Genomic DNA, 17,898 nt, shown 5'->3' on the forward strand with positions numbered 1-17,898 from the left:
CACTATATTCTAGAACAAGTGTGACCAACAAGGAAAACTCAGGTGTGGACTCTGACGCTTTTAGTTCAGTTCAGTTCAGTCGCTCAGTCATGTCAGACTCTTTGTGACCCCATGAATCGCAGCACGCCAGGCCTCCCTGTCCATCACCAGCTCCCGGAGTTTACTCAAACTCATGCCCATCGAGTCAGTGATGCCATCCAGCCATCTCATCCTCTGCCGTCCCCTTCTCCTCTTGCCCCCAGTCTCTCCTAGCATCAGGGTCTTTTCCAATGAGTCAACTCTTCACATGAGGTGGCCAAAGTATTGGAGTTTCAGCTTCAGCATCAGTCCTTCCAATGAACACCCAGGACTGATCTCCTTTAGGATGGACTGGTTGGATCTCCCTGCAGTCCAAGGGACTCTCAAGAGTCTTCTCCAACACCATAGTTCAAAAGCATCCATTTTTCAGACCTCTAATCCCAGACCTTTGCCAAGTAGGAGGTCTCAGCTACACTGGGAAAGGCTGTTTTTGTTCTATTGATTATTCTAGGCTAGGGAACCACTTTGACTGGGATGGCTCACAGACCTATGAGCAATGCACAGCCTCACAGCCAAGAGCAGAAGAATGTCCCACAAGAAATGGCACAAGGCAAGCATCTGCAGCCTTATCCCAATTGCGCACATGTATGTGTCACCCCAGAAAGGGAGGTGACGCCTACTTCCTGTGAGATAAAAGGGAACGACCTAGCAACATTTAAATTGTAATGATGGTCTGCCTGAATTTTGGGGAGAAACCCAATTTGATAGCAAGACATAGTACAAGACACTGGAAAAAAATTTACTGGAGTCAGACCTACCTGAGCCTGAATTCCACTTTCACCTCCCATCAGCTGTGTGTTTTAGTAGCTCAGTAGTGTCTGACTCTTTGAGACTGTGGACTGTAGCCCCGCCAGGCTCTTCCGTCCATGGGGTTCTCCATGCAAGAAGACTGGAGTGGGCTGCTATTCCCTTCTCTAGGCCCATCAACTACCTGACTTTAGATAAAGAACTTAACTCTCTGAACCTCAGTTTCCTCATCTGATTATGGAAATAAAACCTATGGCCATGGGACTGGTGTAGAGGTAAAAATATGTAAAGGATGCAGAATGTGAAAATGTAATAAACAGTATTTATTAATTACAATTTTTAAAGATCTTAACTGGTATCATCTTTCTGGAGCAGTACTATGTAATCACAACTTTTAGAATGTGTCTAAAAGATTTTAGAATGTATCTAAAAATCTTTGGATACATGGACAAATTTTATTTGTGAAAGTATATTCACGTAAGTGCAAACTAGTGAAAATAACTTAAATGCCCAATAGTGAGGACTGCATAAATAAATCTTGTACATCTATACTTCTCTGTAGTTACTTGAGCAGGATGAAAACATCTCTGCAAGGCAATAAGTACCTGCTTATGTTACAAACTAGTATATAATGTATAAATTACCTGTTTGAAAAGTCATGTTGTATAAATGTAGAAAAAACTAAAGAAATAGATTCATTGTTAACAGTGATTATTTTTGGATGGTGGCCATGTAAGTTTTTCTCTTTACAAGCCTATATTTTCTAAATTTTCTATAATGAAATACTCCTTTTTTTTTTTTTTGATGTGTACCATTTTTAAAGTCTTTTTTTGAATCTGTTACAATACTGAGTCTGTTTTATGTTTTGGTGTTTTGGCTGCGTGGCATACAGGATCTTAGCTCCCCGACCAGGGATCAAACACCCACCCCCTGCATTGGAAGGCAAAATCTTAACCACTGGACCACCAAGGAAGTCCCCCAAATATTCCTGGTTTAAAAGAGCAATAAAAACATTTCTGATTGCACAGAACTTTGCTCTGGTGGAGGAAACAGCCATATATTAAATAACGTAAGGCAGAGGAAAGTCAGTGCGAGATTGAAAGCTACACAAAAAGGAGAGAAAAAAAAAGTGATTTATTTGGAAACAGAGGAGGGCTTCAGTAGGGAGATGACCCTTAAGCTACACCTTAAGCTAAGAGTAGAAATGACAGAGTGAAATCAGGAAAGGCTAGGGATGAACATTTCCAGCTACGGGACCAGGATAAACAATGGTTATATACGCATGTGCATGCTGTATTAAACAAGGAAGAGGGAAGCCTTGTTTGGCCAGATGGATGGATGGATGGGAGAGAGGGAAGGAAGGAAGGTGGGTGGGTGGGAAGGAAGGAGGGATGGAGAGAAGGGAAGGAGAAAGGAAGAAAATGCAATCAGTAAACAAATGGCGAAGAGACCGTTAGCCAGAGGCTAGTTTTTAACCCTGGAGAACACAGAGGAAGGGATAAGGGCTTAAGTTCAACTTTCGCTGTTGATCAAGTATGTGAAACTTTACCACTGATGGTTTTTAATCTCTTTCCCTGCCCAAACTCATGACCACTAATGTCCAGTCTTCACCGAACTCCTTGACCCTCTCACCCACTTGAGGCTCAACACGCCTACACATCAGGGCCCGGGAAACACAACTGCATTCACGCCAACACTCACCTCCTTTTTTTACACAACCTGTCCCAGGAGGCTTGGCCATGACACAACATGTGGGCTCGGGAAGGAAGCACTGAGTTTCCATCTCCACCCACCAGTGGTTCTCAGTGCGTGGAACTGACTGGATACAGCCCCATCCTGAGCTTTCCCATTTGTAGAGAGAAAGCCTTAAATGAAGGCAGGGGGCACCTCGTTTGGCAAGAGGGGCAACGAGGGTCAGTGTGAACCCAGAACAGGACGGGGGTTCAGGGCAGGAGCCATGACCAGCCCGCCCTGCGGGCATCGGGCCATTGCCCCTCCCCCGCACTTGGCCATCACCCGCTGTGAGTCGGAGCAAGTCCTCAAGTTCAGGAGCAGCCCAAGGTCCAGGCAATTTCTCCTAAGAGGAAATAGTCTGGGACTTCCTCCCGGCCTTAAGAGCCCAGGTTGAGCAGTTGGCTTGCAGCTGAATCACTTGGGGGGTGCAGGTGGGGGAGAGGGTGGGCAGAGTGAAAGGAAGTGCGTGGAGGCGCCTTCTCTCCAGGACAAACAGGGAGGCCCGGGCAGCTGAATCCGGGAGATCGGCAGTGCCAGAAGCAGCTGGACTTTCCCGGTCAGCAGGGAAACAGCTGTCCCGCTGCCAGGCTTTCGGGAGGCAAGAGGCAAAGGTGGCGTCCACAGGGTGAGCTGGAGCCCCCAGCGGCCCCCGAGGACCGAGGCCCTGCGAAAACAGGGCGCAGCTGCCGGTCAGGCGGTCAGGCTCTCTGACCCCGGACCTCACCCTCCCGGAGCACGACTCCCCGGAACCCACTTCTCCCAAGGTCGTCCATCACCACCCCAGACACGAGCCATCGCTCACGGGCTGAGCCCTGCTGGCCCACCTCCCCCGGGGCATCCCTGGCCCTCTCTCTCCCTCCGGGCCCTGCCCACCCCCCTGGACTCCAGCGGGGCGGGACAGCAGTCCGGCCTGCTTCTTGGTATGGGCTCCCTCCCTTCCCCCCACCCGGGCCAGGGCTCTGGACAGCCATTTGTTCTTCCCTGAGAAATTCCTCCTCCCTGGCTTCGGAGGGGGGGGCTGGCCGGCAGAGCCGGAGTGGAAAATCAGTGAAGCTAATGGTGCAGCAATGCGGGAGCCAGAGCCAAGAGCACGGCCCTGGGGTGGCTCTGCCCGGCGTGGTCAGGCGGACACGTGAGCCCTCCCCGCCTCCCTCACAGCCTCTCTCGACCCCCACCCTCTGCAAAGCCCCGCTCCAGAACACTTGCCCACTCCACCCTTCTCAGGGTACAAGAGCCACCCCTCCTGGGCGGGGGACAGGGCAGATGGTCTGGGGAAGTGGGGGTAGCCTGGCGCCCTGCAGATTCCCGGGTCCTGAGATCCTCCAGCCTTGTTCACCAGTGGCTCACCCCACATCACCCTCTGCTCCACAGAATGCCGCCCGCCTTCCGGCACTGGGGAGAAGCAGCTTCCCTTCAACGCCCCCCACCCCATGTGAATCCGAAGCAAACAGGTTCTTTTTGCAAAATGATCTGATATGGGGGATGGGATGGGATAGCCACTGGACACACTGGCCCAGCAGACACCGGTCCTCTGGCTGCGCCCATCAGCTGCAGCCAGTGGGGCCACGGCCTGTAGGAGGCCGGCGGTGAGATGCCCTCTGGTACCGATCTGGGGCTGCCCCCTGCAGCCAGGTTGAAATGCATACTGCTTTGGGCCCAGGAGAGCTGGGGGAGCCCCTGGGGAGTTGCCTGGGGCAGCCAGGGCCCGGGACTGGACTTGAAGCTGGGGCGATGTCTCCCGCGCCACTCGCTGCCTCCCCCACGGGCCCAGGTTTCTGCAGCACACATAGACAAAGCCTCGCTTTGTGGCGCCCAGCTTCCAGGGGGCTTGCAGCCAGAAATGGAAACGTGCGGCTTTTCCATTAAGGGTAACCTCTCCCCCTTCAACCGGCCACCAGACTCCTTCAAATCTGGGTAGGTGGGAGGAGCTGTAAAACCCCAGCCATTAAATCGTTTATTAGTTGCAGGTTTCTGAGCATGTAGGCAAGTATTTTGAGAGTCTCATGTTGTACCCTCCACCATGGGGTCTGGGGGTTTTAGCCCAGGTTATTGCTTTGAAAAGGGGGCAGGACCCCCACCCCAAGCTCCATGATAAGTGGTCTTGCAAGCAGTTTTGGATTCGTCCACTAGCTTTTCTCCAAGTCTTATTCTAAAAGAGAGAAAAATACACAGAAACAAGCCTCTTCAAGCTCAAAGTGTCTTTCAAGCCAGTGCTTATCTTTTTAAAGGGGCATTCTTACTCCTCGGTCCATGACCCCGCTTCGGTCTCCCCCTACCACTCCTTGACAAAGCCTGGTCTGAAACCAGCTCAGCCTCTTTAAGATCCCAAACCAGAGAAGGGAAAGGAGAGGGGGAGAAGGAGGGAGGCTGGTTTTCCTGGAACCCTTATTAAATCAACTTTCCAAGGACAGCCAGAAACTCCAGGCCCTCCCCACTCCCCGAGGAGCATTTGCAGACTGGGGGAGGGGCTCTCAAGACACACACACACACACACGCACACACACTCACCACATTCACTCACAGCAAAGCCTTTCTAAAGGGGAAAAGCTCTCAGTCAGCGGGAGCAGGGTTTGGGGTAGTTTGTTTTAAACTTTTGGGCAAACCTTTTATATACAGTCCAGTCTTTTCTGAGGACAAGAGTGGCATTGTCATTCAATAACCAACAGTAATACTTTACATTTATGAGATACCTCGTAGTTTACAAAGCATGGAGAAAGATTTTTCCCTTAGGGTTTCAGACAGTGGGGGGGCCGTGGTCTGCCATCACCAAGCTCAGGATGGATAATCATGGGGAGGGGCTGACTCAACCATGCAGGGACCCGATGCCCATCAAGACGAGTGGATTTCCTACACCTGCATCCTAAGGCATTCCAAGCGTGGCCATGAAGCAAGCCCCTTACCACGTGGTGCTTCCCCAGAAAAAGTACCCACAGCTCCCATGTACGGTTCATTGACTATGTCCAGCCAGGGTTCTGGGAGCTTTGCAGACATTAACATCTGATATTCACAAGGACCTCTGGAGTAGATGTTCATTACCAATAAATATGACAGAGTAGCGGAGAGGGACAGCCGGCAGGCAACAGTTGGTAAGAAATGGAGCCAAAATCAAAACCGGGGCAGTCCAGGGGAAACGTAATGCCCATAGTACCTAGTACGTGAACATGAACAGTCCAGGGAAAGCTTCAAGCCCATAGTACATGAACATAACATACACGAACGTTCACAGCAGTTTTAGTAATAACAGCCCAAAGTGTGAACAACCCAAATGGCCACCACCAAGTGAAGGGATACACATTCACCAGACAATTCCATTACGAGAAATTCTAGAGTAGGCAAAACTAACCTACAGTGACACCTAGCAGATCCGCCGTTGCCCGAGTCCAGTGGACTGCAAAGGGCACACGAGGCAAGGTTTGGAGACGATGAAAATGTTTCATGTCTTTTTAACTGAGGGGGTAGTTACGTGGAATAATACTCTATTTATCAAAATACACCGAACTCTACACTTATGATCAGTGCATTTTACAGAATGTAAGTGATAGCTCAGTTATGCTGATTTTTTTAAAACATGGCACTGTTCCTTCCTTCTTCACCATCACATCGCCTCCTAACAGCCCCCTCTCCCACCCGCTCCCTCCTGTTCAGGGGAGCGGGGACTTTGTCCTGACCAAGACTTCCAGCCACCCCTCCCCAGCTCCGCCCTCCCCAGCTTCCTCTCCCAGTCTGGATGCAGCCAGAAGCTTCAGGACTCTTTTCCCCTGCCCCCCACTCCTTATGCTTGGACCCTTGGACATTCCTTTTCTGTTTACAGGAGCCCAGGCTAGAGATGCTTACTATTCAGTTTCTCTACCCTTCATTCCCGGGCTGCAAAAGGGTTTGTTAGAGAAAGTGGAAAAAAAAAATACTTTGGGGTTGACCGTAAACTCATATCCTCAAACCTCACCCACCGCTCCTTGTGGCCGCCCGTTGCTATGGCTGACCCCAATTTCTACCTGCTCCTCACAAACCTCCCATCCTGACTCATCGCCTTTACACTCGCCTTGTCTATATCTGTGGCTTCCCTGTGGCTCAGACGGTAAAGTGTCTGCCTGCAATGCGGGAGATCTGGGTTCAATCCCTGGGTTGGGAAGATCCCCTGGAGAAGGGAATAGCAACCCACTCCAGTACTCTCGCCTGGAAAATCCCTGGGACGGAGGAGCCTGGTGGGCTACAGTCTATGGGGTCGCAAAGAGTCGGACACGACTTCTCTTTCTCTCTCTGTCTGTGTCTCTAGTCACCCAGAGTTGACATCCAACCTACTTAAGCTTATAGGTTTTATTTCTATAGTATCTCTGCTGTTTTTCCTTCTTTTACAATCCTCACCCTAGTTCATGCCCTTTCTCCAGCTAGACAATCAAAACCACCATTTAAGTAACTTGCCTCTGCGATTTCCTGGTGGTTCACTGGTTAAGAATTCACCTTCCAATGCAGGGGACATGGGTTCAGTCCCCGGTGGAAGAACTAAGATCCCACAAGCCATGGGGGAACTAAGCTGGCTACAACTAGAAAGGAGCCCACGTGCTGCAACTAAAACCCGATGCAGCCAAAAAAAAAAGTAACTCATCTCTCTGGCAGCAGTCATAACTAATCCGTGCTTCACCAGCAAATGCTTTATGTGGATTATCTCACTGCATCCTGTGTCATTCTCCCCATTTTAAAGATAAGCAAACTAAGGCTTAGTGTGTTTGAGTCATTTTGTCAAAGCACGTAACGCTGCTATTAGGTGGCAGAGCACAACTGGAACCTAGGTCTGTCTGATTTCTTCCTCCCATCCGTCCAAACTCAAATGCTTGAAAATCTGAAAGCTGGATCATGTCACTTTCTGCTCAAGATTTTTTCAAGACTCCCAGTATCTACCCCCATGTAAGTATAGTTTCCTCTGCAGGGCATTAAGGCTTCCATTCGCTAACTCAGTCCAGTTTTTCCAGGCATGATGTCCTCCAACCACCTATGCACCAGGTGAGTCATTCTCTGAACGTCTTATACATCCTGCCCCAGCACCCCCTCATAATGTTCCACCTGGAACACCTCTCATTTCCTTGCCACCCCCTGCCCATCCCTCTGGACCGTCTCAGAGGCTTTCTGCTGCCCCGCGTCCCTGGCATTCCCACTGCACTTTGTTATAACTCCGCTGTGTGGTCTAAACATGGTCCACCCTGAATTTAGTTGCCTTTTTACTTGTCACCCTCTACCTGATGGTGGACTCCCTGTGGGTAGGATGGCCCCCCCTGCCCCACTCAGGGTCTCCAATATGTTCCAGTCCAGGCCCTGCCTTCAGTTCTATCATGGAATGCAACAGGTACCTGCTTGCTCCAGCTTCTAGAAAGCCCCTTTCACCCTTCTCCCTCCTTCTCCATCAGCCTGCAAGGGGATAAATATGCTCACTCCTCTTCTGTCACTCACACAGGTCCTGGGAGTGAGACTGGTGGCCCTTGACACGCAGTCACCATGTCACACGCACGACTGAGCCCTTCACCCACTGCCTGCCAACCTTCTCTGTTTCTGTCATCAGCTGCTGAGTCATAAGCCACATTACCTCTTGGCAGCAGAAATGCCCAAATATTAGTTCTCAAAGACCTTCAAAAGCTGCCAGGTGTGCTGTACCTGTAATCTCCATGAGGTATTTTCACAAGTCCGGAAAAATGCCATCAGCAGTGGGGGCAAGTCTTTCCTGTTACTAAAAATCCCTCTGAACTCCCAGTAAACTACAGGTCTCTACCAGCACCTTCACCCCACAGTGCCATTCAAAATCTCTTTGAAATCCCTCCAGCAGTTTATCCGAAGCAAACCTCTTACCCAGCCTCCCAACAGGGCTGTGAGACATGGTCAAAGACAGAATAGCAAGCCTGTGGCCATGAGGGCCAACCCTCATAAGAGACGTGTCTTGGGAACGATTTCTAGAAGCCAGAGGTCTGCACGAAGCTCCCACGTCCCTCCATATCCTCTGTAGACCATCCAAGTTCTAAATCCAAATTCACAGGTCACTTACACCCCGCTGCACTGCCCAGCCCCCACTTTAGACACCATCCAGCTTAGGGAGCTGGCTCTTGGGTTCCAACCAGAAGCTCTTTTTTCAGGAGGAGAAAAGCGTAAACCCACCCTGAGCTTGTCACCTCTGGCAGATGGATGTCATCGGCCTTCACAACCCAACCTCTGATGAAGCTGGCTGCGTTTACTGGCAGGCCCCAGCCAGCTCAGGCGTTTCTCCTGCAGGCCAGGAGCCGTTTGCTTCACCTGGGATGGCGCCTGCCCGGCTGAGCACATCACGTCCAGCCTGGCCCACCCTGCTGCCGAGGGCCATGTGCCCGCGCTGGCCCTCCGCCTGCGCCTTACCTTGCTCCGGCAAGGTCGGGGCCGGCCTGGCAGTGCAGAGCGTGGCTGTGACCAGCACGGCCCAGAAGAGGAGGCACTTCCGGCTCCACATCCCAGTTCTGCGGTTAGAGGTTGGTGACCAGGCTCCACACCTCCATGGAGACTCCGCCGTGGGCTTGGTCCTCCTTTGCACGCTGACTCTGGGGAGAAGGAAAAAAAACAAAACCCGAGGTTAGGAGGGTCTGAATGGCGGCGGGGGTGGGGGGTGGTCTCCCACACCGCAAGGAGAAAAAAAACAACAGGGAAACCTGTCACACGGCCACCCTGCCCAGAAGGTGCCCGAAGCAATCTCTGACTCCTTCAGACACAAAGAAGGGAATTGTTGTCCTGCCCCAACGCTGAATTGAAGGTTAGAGGCCTTAATTAGACCAAGGAGGGCTTTAATTCACTCCAACAACTATTTACTGAGTGTGGACTGTTTCCCATATTGGGAAGATTGTCATCAAGTTCCCCAAGGCATGAGCCCCACGATCAATTGTGCTGGGAAAGCAAACAGCCTAGGAAAGTGTCCCAGAGGGGGCCCAGGGGTACGAACATGACCTCTCCCAGGATAAGTCTTCACTCCCTCTAGGGCACACCAACCCTTCGGTGGGGGGTGAAGAGAGATGAGGAATCATGGACTAAGTCCCCGGACTGAGAGCCAGGAGAGATGCTGACCCTTTCTGAACCTACACGGAGAGGAAGCTGAAATAAGCCATCTCCAGGGTGCTTTCTTTTTGTCTCTAAAACTGGATCCATCACGGGGACCTCTGGTTCCAGCAGCTTTCCCTCATGGAGACAATACAACTCTCACCAGCTACTTAAACAGGGCCTCCGAGTGGGGAGTCGTGAGGTGGGGAGCCCAGTTCTCCCCGAGACCGAGAGGCGACAGCAATCGACCAGCAGTAATGGATCCAGACGTGGGGAAAGGTCATGCAGAAGAAGAAGGTTTCTTGCAAGGCCTGACTCAAAGATGGCTCATGCTAACCCCGGTGAAAGGCACGGACTGTAGCCCTTCATCCTTCTCCTGTCTGAAAGTGTTAGTCGCCCAGTCGTGTCTGACTCTCTGCAACCCCATGGACTGTGGCCTGCCAGGCTCTTCGGTCCATGGGATTCTCCAGGCAAGAATACTGGAGTGGGTTGCCCTTTCCTCCTCCAGGGGAATCTTCCTGACCCAGGGATCGAACCCAGGTCTCCCACATTGCAGGCAGATTCTTTACTGAGTGAGCCACCAAGCAAGTCCTTCTCATGTCCAGAGCAGCAACGTGTAAAACAGTCCTCCAGGGTCTTCAGGATAATGGTCTTTGCTGCTCAACCTTCCCTAAGTGATAACACTTCTGGGCCCCATTTGGGCTGCAAGGGGGTGACCCTCTCAGTCTTCCAGGTGGCTTTTGTCCTAAATACTCCAGGGAACCACCTGAGTTATTCAGAGAATCCACTTCCCCGGAACATGTCCTCATGTGGTGCTTCAGCCCGGCCTCCCCGGAGCCAGACAGGGCCCCTGGTGAGTGAGTCAGTCCCGGCTGGCAGAAAAACCCCTGGATTCCTGGCCTCATTCTCAAGTGCCTGCCAGCGCGGAAGATGCAGGCATTGCCTGCGTCCCTCCCAAGGCTTTCCTGAAATGTTTTAATGATTTCAAATCAAATGAGAAGTAAACATTTCTGGTTTTCTGAATTTAGGAAAAGGACTAGACGAGACAGAATCGAGTAAGTATTTACTGAATACCTAAAACCCCTGCCAAGTGTGGACTAGGTATGATTTTAAACTATAAAACTTCAGCTCTTCTTCACTATGATCTTTGGGGAGGGTGGGAATTATTATTGCCCTTTAAGCAATGGGAAAACTGAGACTCAAAGAGGTTAAGTGCTTTACCCAGGGTGCAGTGGGGAGGCAAGAGCATGGAGTCTCCGTCACCTGGGCTTTCAGATGCCAGAGGGGATGATCAGGGACTTCCCTGGTGGTCCAGTGGCTAAGACTCCACACTCCCAATGCAGGGGACCTGGGTTCAATCCCAGGTCAGGGAACTAGATCCCACATGCTGCAATTAAGAATTTGCATGGGGACTTCCCTGGTGGTGCAGTGGTTAAGAATCTGCCTTCCAATGCAAGGGACCTAGGTTCAATCCCTGGTCAGGGGTCCCACATGCTGCAGAGCAAATAAGCCTTCGAGCTGCAACGAGCCACAGCTAAGATCCGACACAGATTAAAAAAAAAAAAAAAAAAAGAACTGCATGCTGCAACTAAGACCTGGAACAGCCAAATAAATAAATACAAATAAATATATATATATATATATATATATATATATATAATATATATATAAATGGAATGATCAAAACTGGCTCTACCGGATGCAAGCTCATTTTCTCCAGAGGGTAATTCCCCGTGTCTTACAGACACCATGTAGATAAGGACAGATCCCAGGTGACTCTGGCAATGGGAAAGGTTTTTCTTTTTTTCCCCAGTAACTTATTAATTGATTTACTTTATATTTGGCTGTGCTGGATCTCTGTTGCTGCCCGCCGGCTTTCTCTAGTTGCGGCGAGTGGAGACCACTCCCTAGGTGCGGTACGGGAGCTTCTCATTACAGTGGCTCTAGGTGCACAGGCTTCAGTAGCTGCAGCACGCGGGCTCGGTAGCGACTCACGGGCTCAGCTGCTCCGCGACACGCGGAACTTTGATTCTCAATTTCTTGGCTCAAGAGGAAGACCCTTGGAAGCAGCTCCTGGGTGTACCATCTAGGACACAGGACAGCCCTGATCCCCAGCCAGGGACAGAAGTGATGCTGGCCAGAGAATACGCCGAAACCACCTTCCACATCTCGTTACATCGATACACCAAATGCATGCAGGACAGTCACCAAGAAAGGTACGCCTAAGAACCTAAGTAAGTCCCCTAGGAATGGCCAGAGTCAGGAACGAATTTTTAGTATTCAAGGAGAAAGCGTGGTATCATCTTGAGATGACAAAGCTGGTTTTCAAAGGTAGCGGGGAGGCAGGTCCCACCACTACTGGATCACTCTGCCTGCCCTTCCCCCCCCAACCTCCAAGAGCCTGCCCACCTCCTCGCAGGTGGGGTCTGGCTGCTGGCCACCCTCTTTCGGCTCTGCGATCAACACATTTCAAACTAATCTGGCAGCTTCCCTGCAAGTCTCTTCCGTTCCTCCCTCTCTGGGCACTGAGTCCCCACGTCTGTAAAACAAAGGATGTTCAGAAAACTCAGCTCCCCAGGCAGCCCCTTCTGGAACCAGAAGGTAAATTGGGTACACATCCCGTTGCGGAAAACACAGTGACACAAACCACTAGTCCACACGCTGTCTGGAACCCTAGGGACTGCCCCCTCCCCCTTTACCTCACCTTCTTCCCATTCTACTAATTAAGGAATTCTTTAAGTCCCTTAGGGACAGTCTCCTTCCTCCACTGCTTGACAGATGTGACCTGTAGCCCCGCAGGTGCACACAGCAGCTTGGCCCCTTCAGCCTCTCTCCAGCAGACTGGTCTCCTAGGACTGGCAGCCCAGCTCTGGCTCTGGGTGCAGAGGTCCTCACTGGGGGGGCGAGGAGGGGGAAAAAGAAGGAGGAGGGGCAGGGAGAGGACACGTGACATCTCGGTTTTCCCACTTGTCGTCAGAGGGAGCTGAAATATTATAGTTGCCTTGCCTACACCACAGGGGGTGACGAGCCTTAAACCCACAGCGTGGGTGAAAGGACTTGCTCTCTCCTCTTGAAAACACTAATCAAATGTAAGGAATTATCTATAAACATTGTGCTTTAAGTCACTCTCGGGGGACTTTGGTAATTGGCAACCGGAGGACATGAACTTCCTGCCTTTGCAAAACCGTTTCTCCCTCTCCAGTCTTTCCAAACCCCACACTCTAGACCTTGGGGTCCCGTTTCGTGTGGCCCCTCGTGGCTATGGAACCCTTGAAATGTGGCCAGTGCCAGTCGGAATGTGCTGGAAATGAAAAGTACATACTAGAATGTACAGTCTCTCAATGATTTTTTAAAATACTGATTACATGTTGAAATGATAATGTTTCACATATACTGGGCAAAATCAGATATATTATTGAGATCCAGGTGAATTAATGAAAATGCATTTCACCTGTTCCCTTTTCAAACGTGGCCACTAGAAAACTCTGAGATCCCACATGGCCTGTGTTACATTGTAGGGGACGGGACAGCCCTGGGTAACCTCCACGGCCTGCCAAGCGCTTCTTCTTTGCCCTTCCTCTATCCTTGGCAGGCCAAGCTCTCTCATTCCTGTCTCATTCTCCGAGCCCCGCCTCAAACTGCCACGTCTTCCACAAGTCTTTCTTGGGCCTTTTGAGGTTCCTCTGAATTTCCAAAAACGTCCACCATAGGTTGGCAAGCTCCTATACAGGAGGATCTACATTGGTTTACTCTTTGCTAATACCCTTAGCACCTAACACCTACACAGAGGATGCTGCTGCATTTGGTAACTGGATGAATAAATGAATGAAACAAAGAAGGGCAGATTGGAAAGAAAGTGACAGAGCTGCGCTTGCAGAGAAGAGGTTGACAACGCCAGAGAAAGTCATCAGGCGCTCCCTGTTAGCCAGCCAAACTCGATTTCAAAGCATACCAACCTGGACATTTTCTAAACATCTCGATTCCTCAGACTTGAGGAAGTAATGCCAAAACTTTAATCCCTTTAGATGGGAATAAGACTTCTTAACAGAAATGGTTGCTTTTCACCAAAGTGAGCATTCCCTACTCCCGGCGGAGAGTGGCAGGGCAAATATTCCACAGATATCCGACAACACATACACAGCTCGGCATGCGAAATGTGAGTGGGTCCAACAGAAATGCTCATTTAAAAGTTTTGAGTCCTTGTAAAAAAAAGTGCCCAGATGTCCTTGGAAGTGAGGTATGTAAGAAATGAGTAATAAGAAGAGAAACTCTAACTGTCCCACCATAATCTAGGAAGCCTTGCCACTGAAGACAGGATGGCTTGTGGACCACCATACGCTTGGAGGTGTTCACCCAGGTGAGGGCTGTTTTCTTGGAGCCCAAACGTGGCTCCTTGCAATTGCAAGCAGAATGGTGATGAGCAGGGAATTTCTGTCTCAGGAAGATGCAACCTTAGGGGGACAAGCAATTCCCCCAGGTCTGGGGGAGCAAGCAATAGCCCAGGTCTGGTTTTTAATTCTCTCTGGAAACCCCACAATCTTCTCTGAAGCTCTGCATCTGGACTCCCAACAAGTCCGGGGGTTGACTCAGACCTTTTACAAAGCTCTGGGGAAGCCAAATGTAGACCTGTTTCCCAAGAGGAAATTAAAACTCCTCTCCAGTGAGGTGAGGCCTTTTCAGAGTAAGATGTTCGAATCACTTATTCTGTAGCTCCTTTTCCTCCAGCAGCAACAGGCTGAAACCTTCCTAGGAAGCTCTTAACCACGGCCATTTTGATGATAGAGATTAAAAAATGGAGGCCTGAAGAAAGTGTTCAGAGGCCGCTAAAGTCCCAAGCTCACAGGAGCAAATCTCTTATTTTAGGACTCTTTTTTTTTTTTTTTCAGGCCAAAACAAAAAGCACTCCCCAAACAAACAAAAAGCAGACAACTAAGCCAAAGCAGTCCAGCCTGGTCTCGGTGGCTGGAGGTTACAGGAACAAAGCTGGACAGGACCTAAGTCTGGAGATGTTCGGATCCTCTCCCCCAGGAGGGGTGGGGCCATAGCACCTTCCAGGCTCCTTGTCTGTGTCTTCTCCTGCTTTTGGCTTCACTTGCTATTCTAAGGGTGCCTAACGGAACTTTCTCACATCCTCCATGGCCAGGAGCCAAGAAAAAGAAGTACCCAAGGCTCTACTTGGGAGCCAAAGAAAACAGTGCCCACTCTGGCCCAAATCCCATTCGTGAAAATGCCTCCCCAACGCGCGTTTCTTCGGGCACCGTCAGAGCAGACAGCGCGCAGCGCGCACACTGTCCAAGTGGCTCTTCACCCGGATGACCCTCATTAAAAAGCTGACATTCCGCTATGACTAAGAATAAATGCAGCAGATATTTCAACGAGCTTGTCACCCGCTGCAGTGTGTAACCATCGCCGGCTGGAGCCGAGCCCCCCGGCAGCCTCCCAGTCCCCAAACACCCTGTACTCCTCGGGGTTGGGGGGGGGGTGGTCCACGGGAGCAGCCCTGGAGGTCTTCCCAGCCAACGGGGTGGGGGGGGGGGTGATATACGTAAACAGGTCATTAGGGAGGCAGGCCATCCTCTCTAATGTCGCTGGGTCTCCCCCCCGCCCCAACACCAAGGGCTCCCCCTGGGTCACTGGAAGGAAGGCTGATGACCCAGGCTTGGGGCGGGGGGTAATTAACCAGACAGAGGCACGTCCCAAGGGGCCCTGCTACTTAGCTTTTAAACAAGCCTCAGAGAGGAAACCGGGAGCCCGGGCCAATAGTTGAGGCGGTGGGTGGGGAGAGGAATGGGGAATGGGGAATGGCCACTTTCTGCCCCAGTCTCAAGGCTAAGGTTCTACAATTTAGACGGTTTTCCAAAAAAAGCGCAGGGCCGGAGGTGCAGAGGATAGAGCGCCATCTGCGGAGGAAACAGTCACCTTAATTACCATGTCTAGAGAAAGTGCGATTTCATTACAGCCTCCGAACGACCGCCCAAAGGAGGAAACCAGAGAAGTGTTTTCAATTTGAAAGAGGCTGGAGAGGAGAGGGTGAGAGACCAACTCTCTCCACCCTCTCGCAACTTTGGAACCAGAAAGCGCTTTCCTGCCTCAAAGGGCAGAACCAAAAAACCCTCAACAGGCCAACCCCTTTCAAACCTGCGGCCGGCGCGTACTTGGTAAAACGCCCCACGTTAGCCTCCGGGAGCGGCCGCCCAAAGAAAGAACTCCTTCAAAAACACCGAGGGAGCCACAGCCCGGGCCCCCCTCCCACGCCCAAGCCGCTGCGTCCCGGGCTCGCTCCAGGGAAAGGGGACGCGTGACGCCACCGCCGGGCGGCCCGACACCCGGCGGCGGGCTCCGGACAGGGTCAGACGCTCCCGCCGCTCCGGCTCTAACTGAAAAGGGAGGAGACTGCAATGCTCCGCTTCCAGAAACTTCTGTCAGGGCCAGTTCTGGATCAGACCGATGGCCAAACAGGCCACCACTTATCAGATGAGATGTTGTCACCCCCCTAAACCTCGGCCCCCTCGCCGGCGACGCCTCTTTCCCGCACGAGCCAGAAAGCGCCAGCACAGCCTAAGTACCCTGGCAACCAGGGTAACTTCTTTTCTCCCCCAGTCCCAGCGCTTCGTCCCCGAGTCTTAAGAAAAAATCTTAAAGAGCGAGGTGGTGAGGACAAGTTCTAGAATCCCCGTTTCGATCCGGGGGAGGGGGCAGGGAGGAACAGGGACGTTCAAGCGGCTGCGGTGTACCCGGGTGGCGTGAAACGGAACCAGATGCGGCGGCTACATCTGGAAAATGGGGGCGGGGGGCGGGAGTGGTGGTGGTGGTGAGGTGGGGGGAGACACCGCGGAAACTTTGAACAGGGCCAAAGCCTCTGGGTCCAGAAAAGAGATGCAGGTTTCACCGCTCCTCAAGCCCCCCGCTCCCCAACCAGAGGCATCTGACTGCTTTCATAGGATCTGGGTTAAATGATTCCATCTACAACGTCAATAAATTCCTCTGCAAACGAAGGTTCCAACCCCAAACATAGCGGGAAAGGGGAGCGGGAAGGGGGCAGAGGGTTCTGGGCCCGCGAAGCAACAAGCATCCGAGCCGAGCGAACCGCACCGGACTAAACCCTCATCCCTTCCCCCACCTCCTCGAGCCAGATAGGAACTGACCAATCCCCTCCCCCCGACCCCGTAATGGGGCTTAACCTCACCCGCTGGGCGCCCTCCCCTTCCCCAAACTCCCGACCCTTTCAGAGACTGAGTCGGAGATCAGCGCCTCTGGAAAAAGGGAATTCCTTTCTCGCTCTTCGCTGAAGCAGCTTCAGCCATTTGGTGACGACACCCCCCTTTAAAACCGACTGGAAGAGAAGCGAACAGACCCCTCCACTTCCTTCCCCCTTCAGGCCCCCAGCCGCCCACCAGCCCGCGGCCGTGACCCCAGACTTTCCCGGAGATGGAAAAGGACTTAGGAAGACCCCGGATTTTTTTCTTTTCTTTTTTTTTAGCGTTCCACCCAAAGCTACCTGCTGGATCGGGGAGACTCCCCACGGATGGACTAAAAGGAGATGGTGTGGAATGCAACTCTCTCTCTCTCTCTCTCTCTCACACACACACACACACACACACACCACCTCGCTGCCCACCCCCGCCCGCCTCCCCAGGCCCAGGAAACCCAGGGCCGCCGCCGCCTCGGCCCCGGGCCCTGTCCCTCCCCGGACTCACCGCGGAGCCGCCGCCGCCTCTCCAGCTCCCCAGCGCGAGTTGGCGGAAAAGTTGGGCGGCGGGACGGGCGCGGGGAGGGGGCGCAGAAGGCGACGCGAGCGGAGGGAAGGGAGGGGAGACAAAAGGGGGGCGCCGGGCGCTGGGCAGGGAGCCGGGGGTGGAGAGGGGCGGGTAACGAGCGGAGGGAGGCGCCGGACCCGACTGCGCTGCGGCGGGGAGAGCGCGCGGCCGGGAGGCTCCGGCGCCGGGGGGCCGCCCGGGACGCCGAGCCCGCCCCGAATCCGGGGGCGCCGCGGCTCTTACCTCACTCGGCGCTGCGGTTCCGCCTCTGGAGAGTCCGCCGTGGCTCGTGCGGGCGGGCGGGCGCCCGTGTCCCTGGCTCCGGCCCGCCGCCCCCGGGCTCCGCTCGGGTCCTGGCGGGGCCGCGAGAGCCCCCGCGGCCGGCGCTCGACTCCCGGTGGCGCTCGGGGCTCGGCGCCTCCAGCCCGGGCGGGAACAATGGAGCCGAAGCTGGTGCCCCGGAGGCGGGGCGGGGGGAGGGCTCCCGTCCGCCGCCCGGGGTCTCCAGACCCTGTGGCCCCCCCCTCTCCAGCACCGGGCG

The 17,898-nt window shown here is 52.8% G+C and overlaps 1 protein-coding gene across 10 annotated transcripts in view; it reads right to left on the minus strand.

Annotated features, from left to right (window-relative positions):
* FGFR1 (fibroblast growth factor receptor 1) overlaps window positions 1-17,898 on the minus strand; it is a 50,482-nt gene extending 32,584 nt beyond the window's left edge. For 4 of the 10 annotated variants that reach the window (XM_043893285.1, XM_043893283.1, XM_043893277.1 and 1 more), the window contains exons 1-2: window positions 17,298-17,452; window positions 8,932-9,110 (exon numbers count right to left, since the gene is read on the minus strand). In XM_043893285.1, the coding sequence (XP_043749220.1) occupies window positions 8,932-9,022 (91 nt within the window). In that variant the 5' untranslated portion in view covers window positions 9,023-9,110; window positions 17,298-17,452. Of the gene's footprint in view, window positions 1-8,931; window positions 9,111-17,297; window positions 17,455-17,600 lie in introns of those variants that run through there. The other 6 variants (XM_043893280.1, XM_043893279.1, XM_043893284.1 and 3 more) reach the window with 4 other exon arrangements.

This window comes from Cervus elaphus, chromosome 32 (assembly GCF_910594005.1).
Source record: "Cervus elaphus chromosome 32, mCerEla1.1, whole genome shotgun sequence".
Classification (NCBI taxonomy): Eukaryota; Metazoa; Chordata; class Mammalia; order Artiodactyla; family Cervidae; genus Cervus; species Cervus elaphus.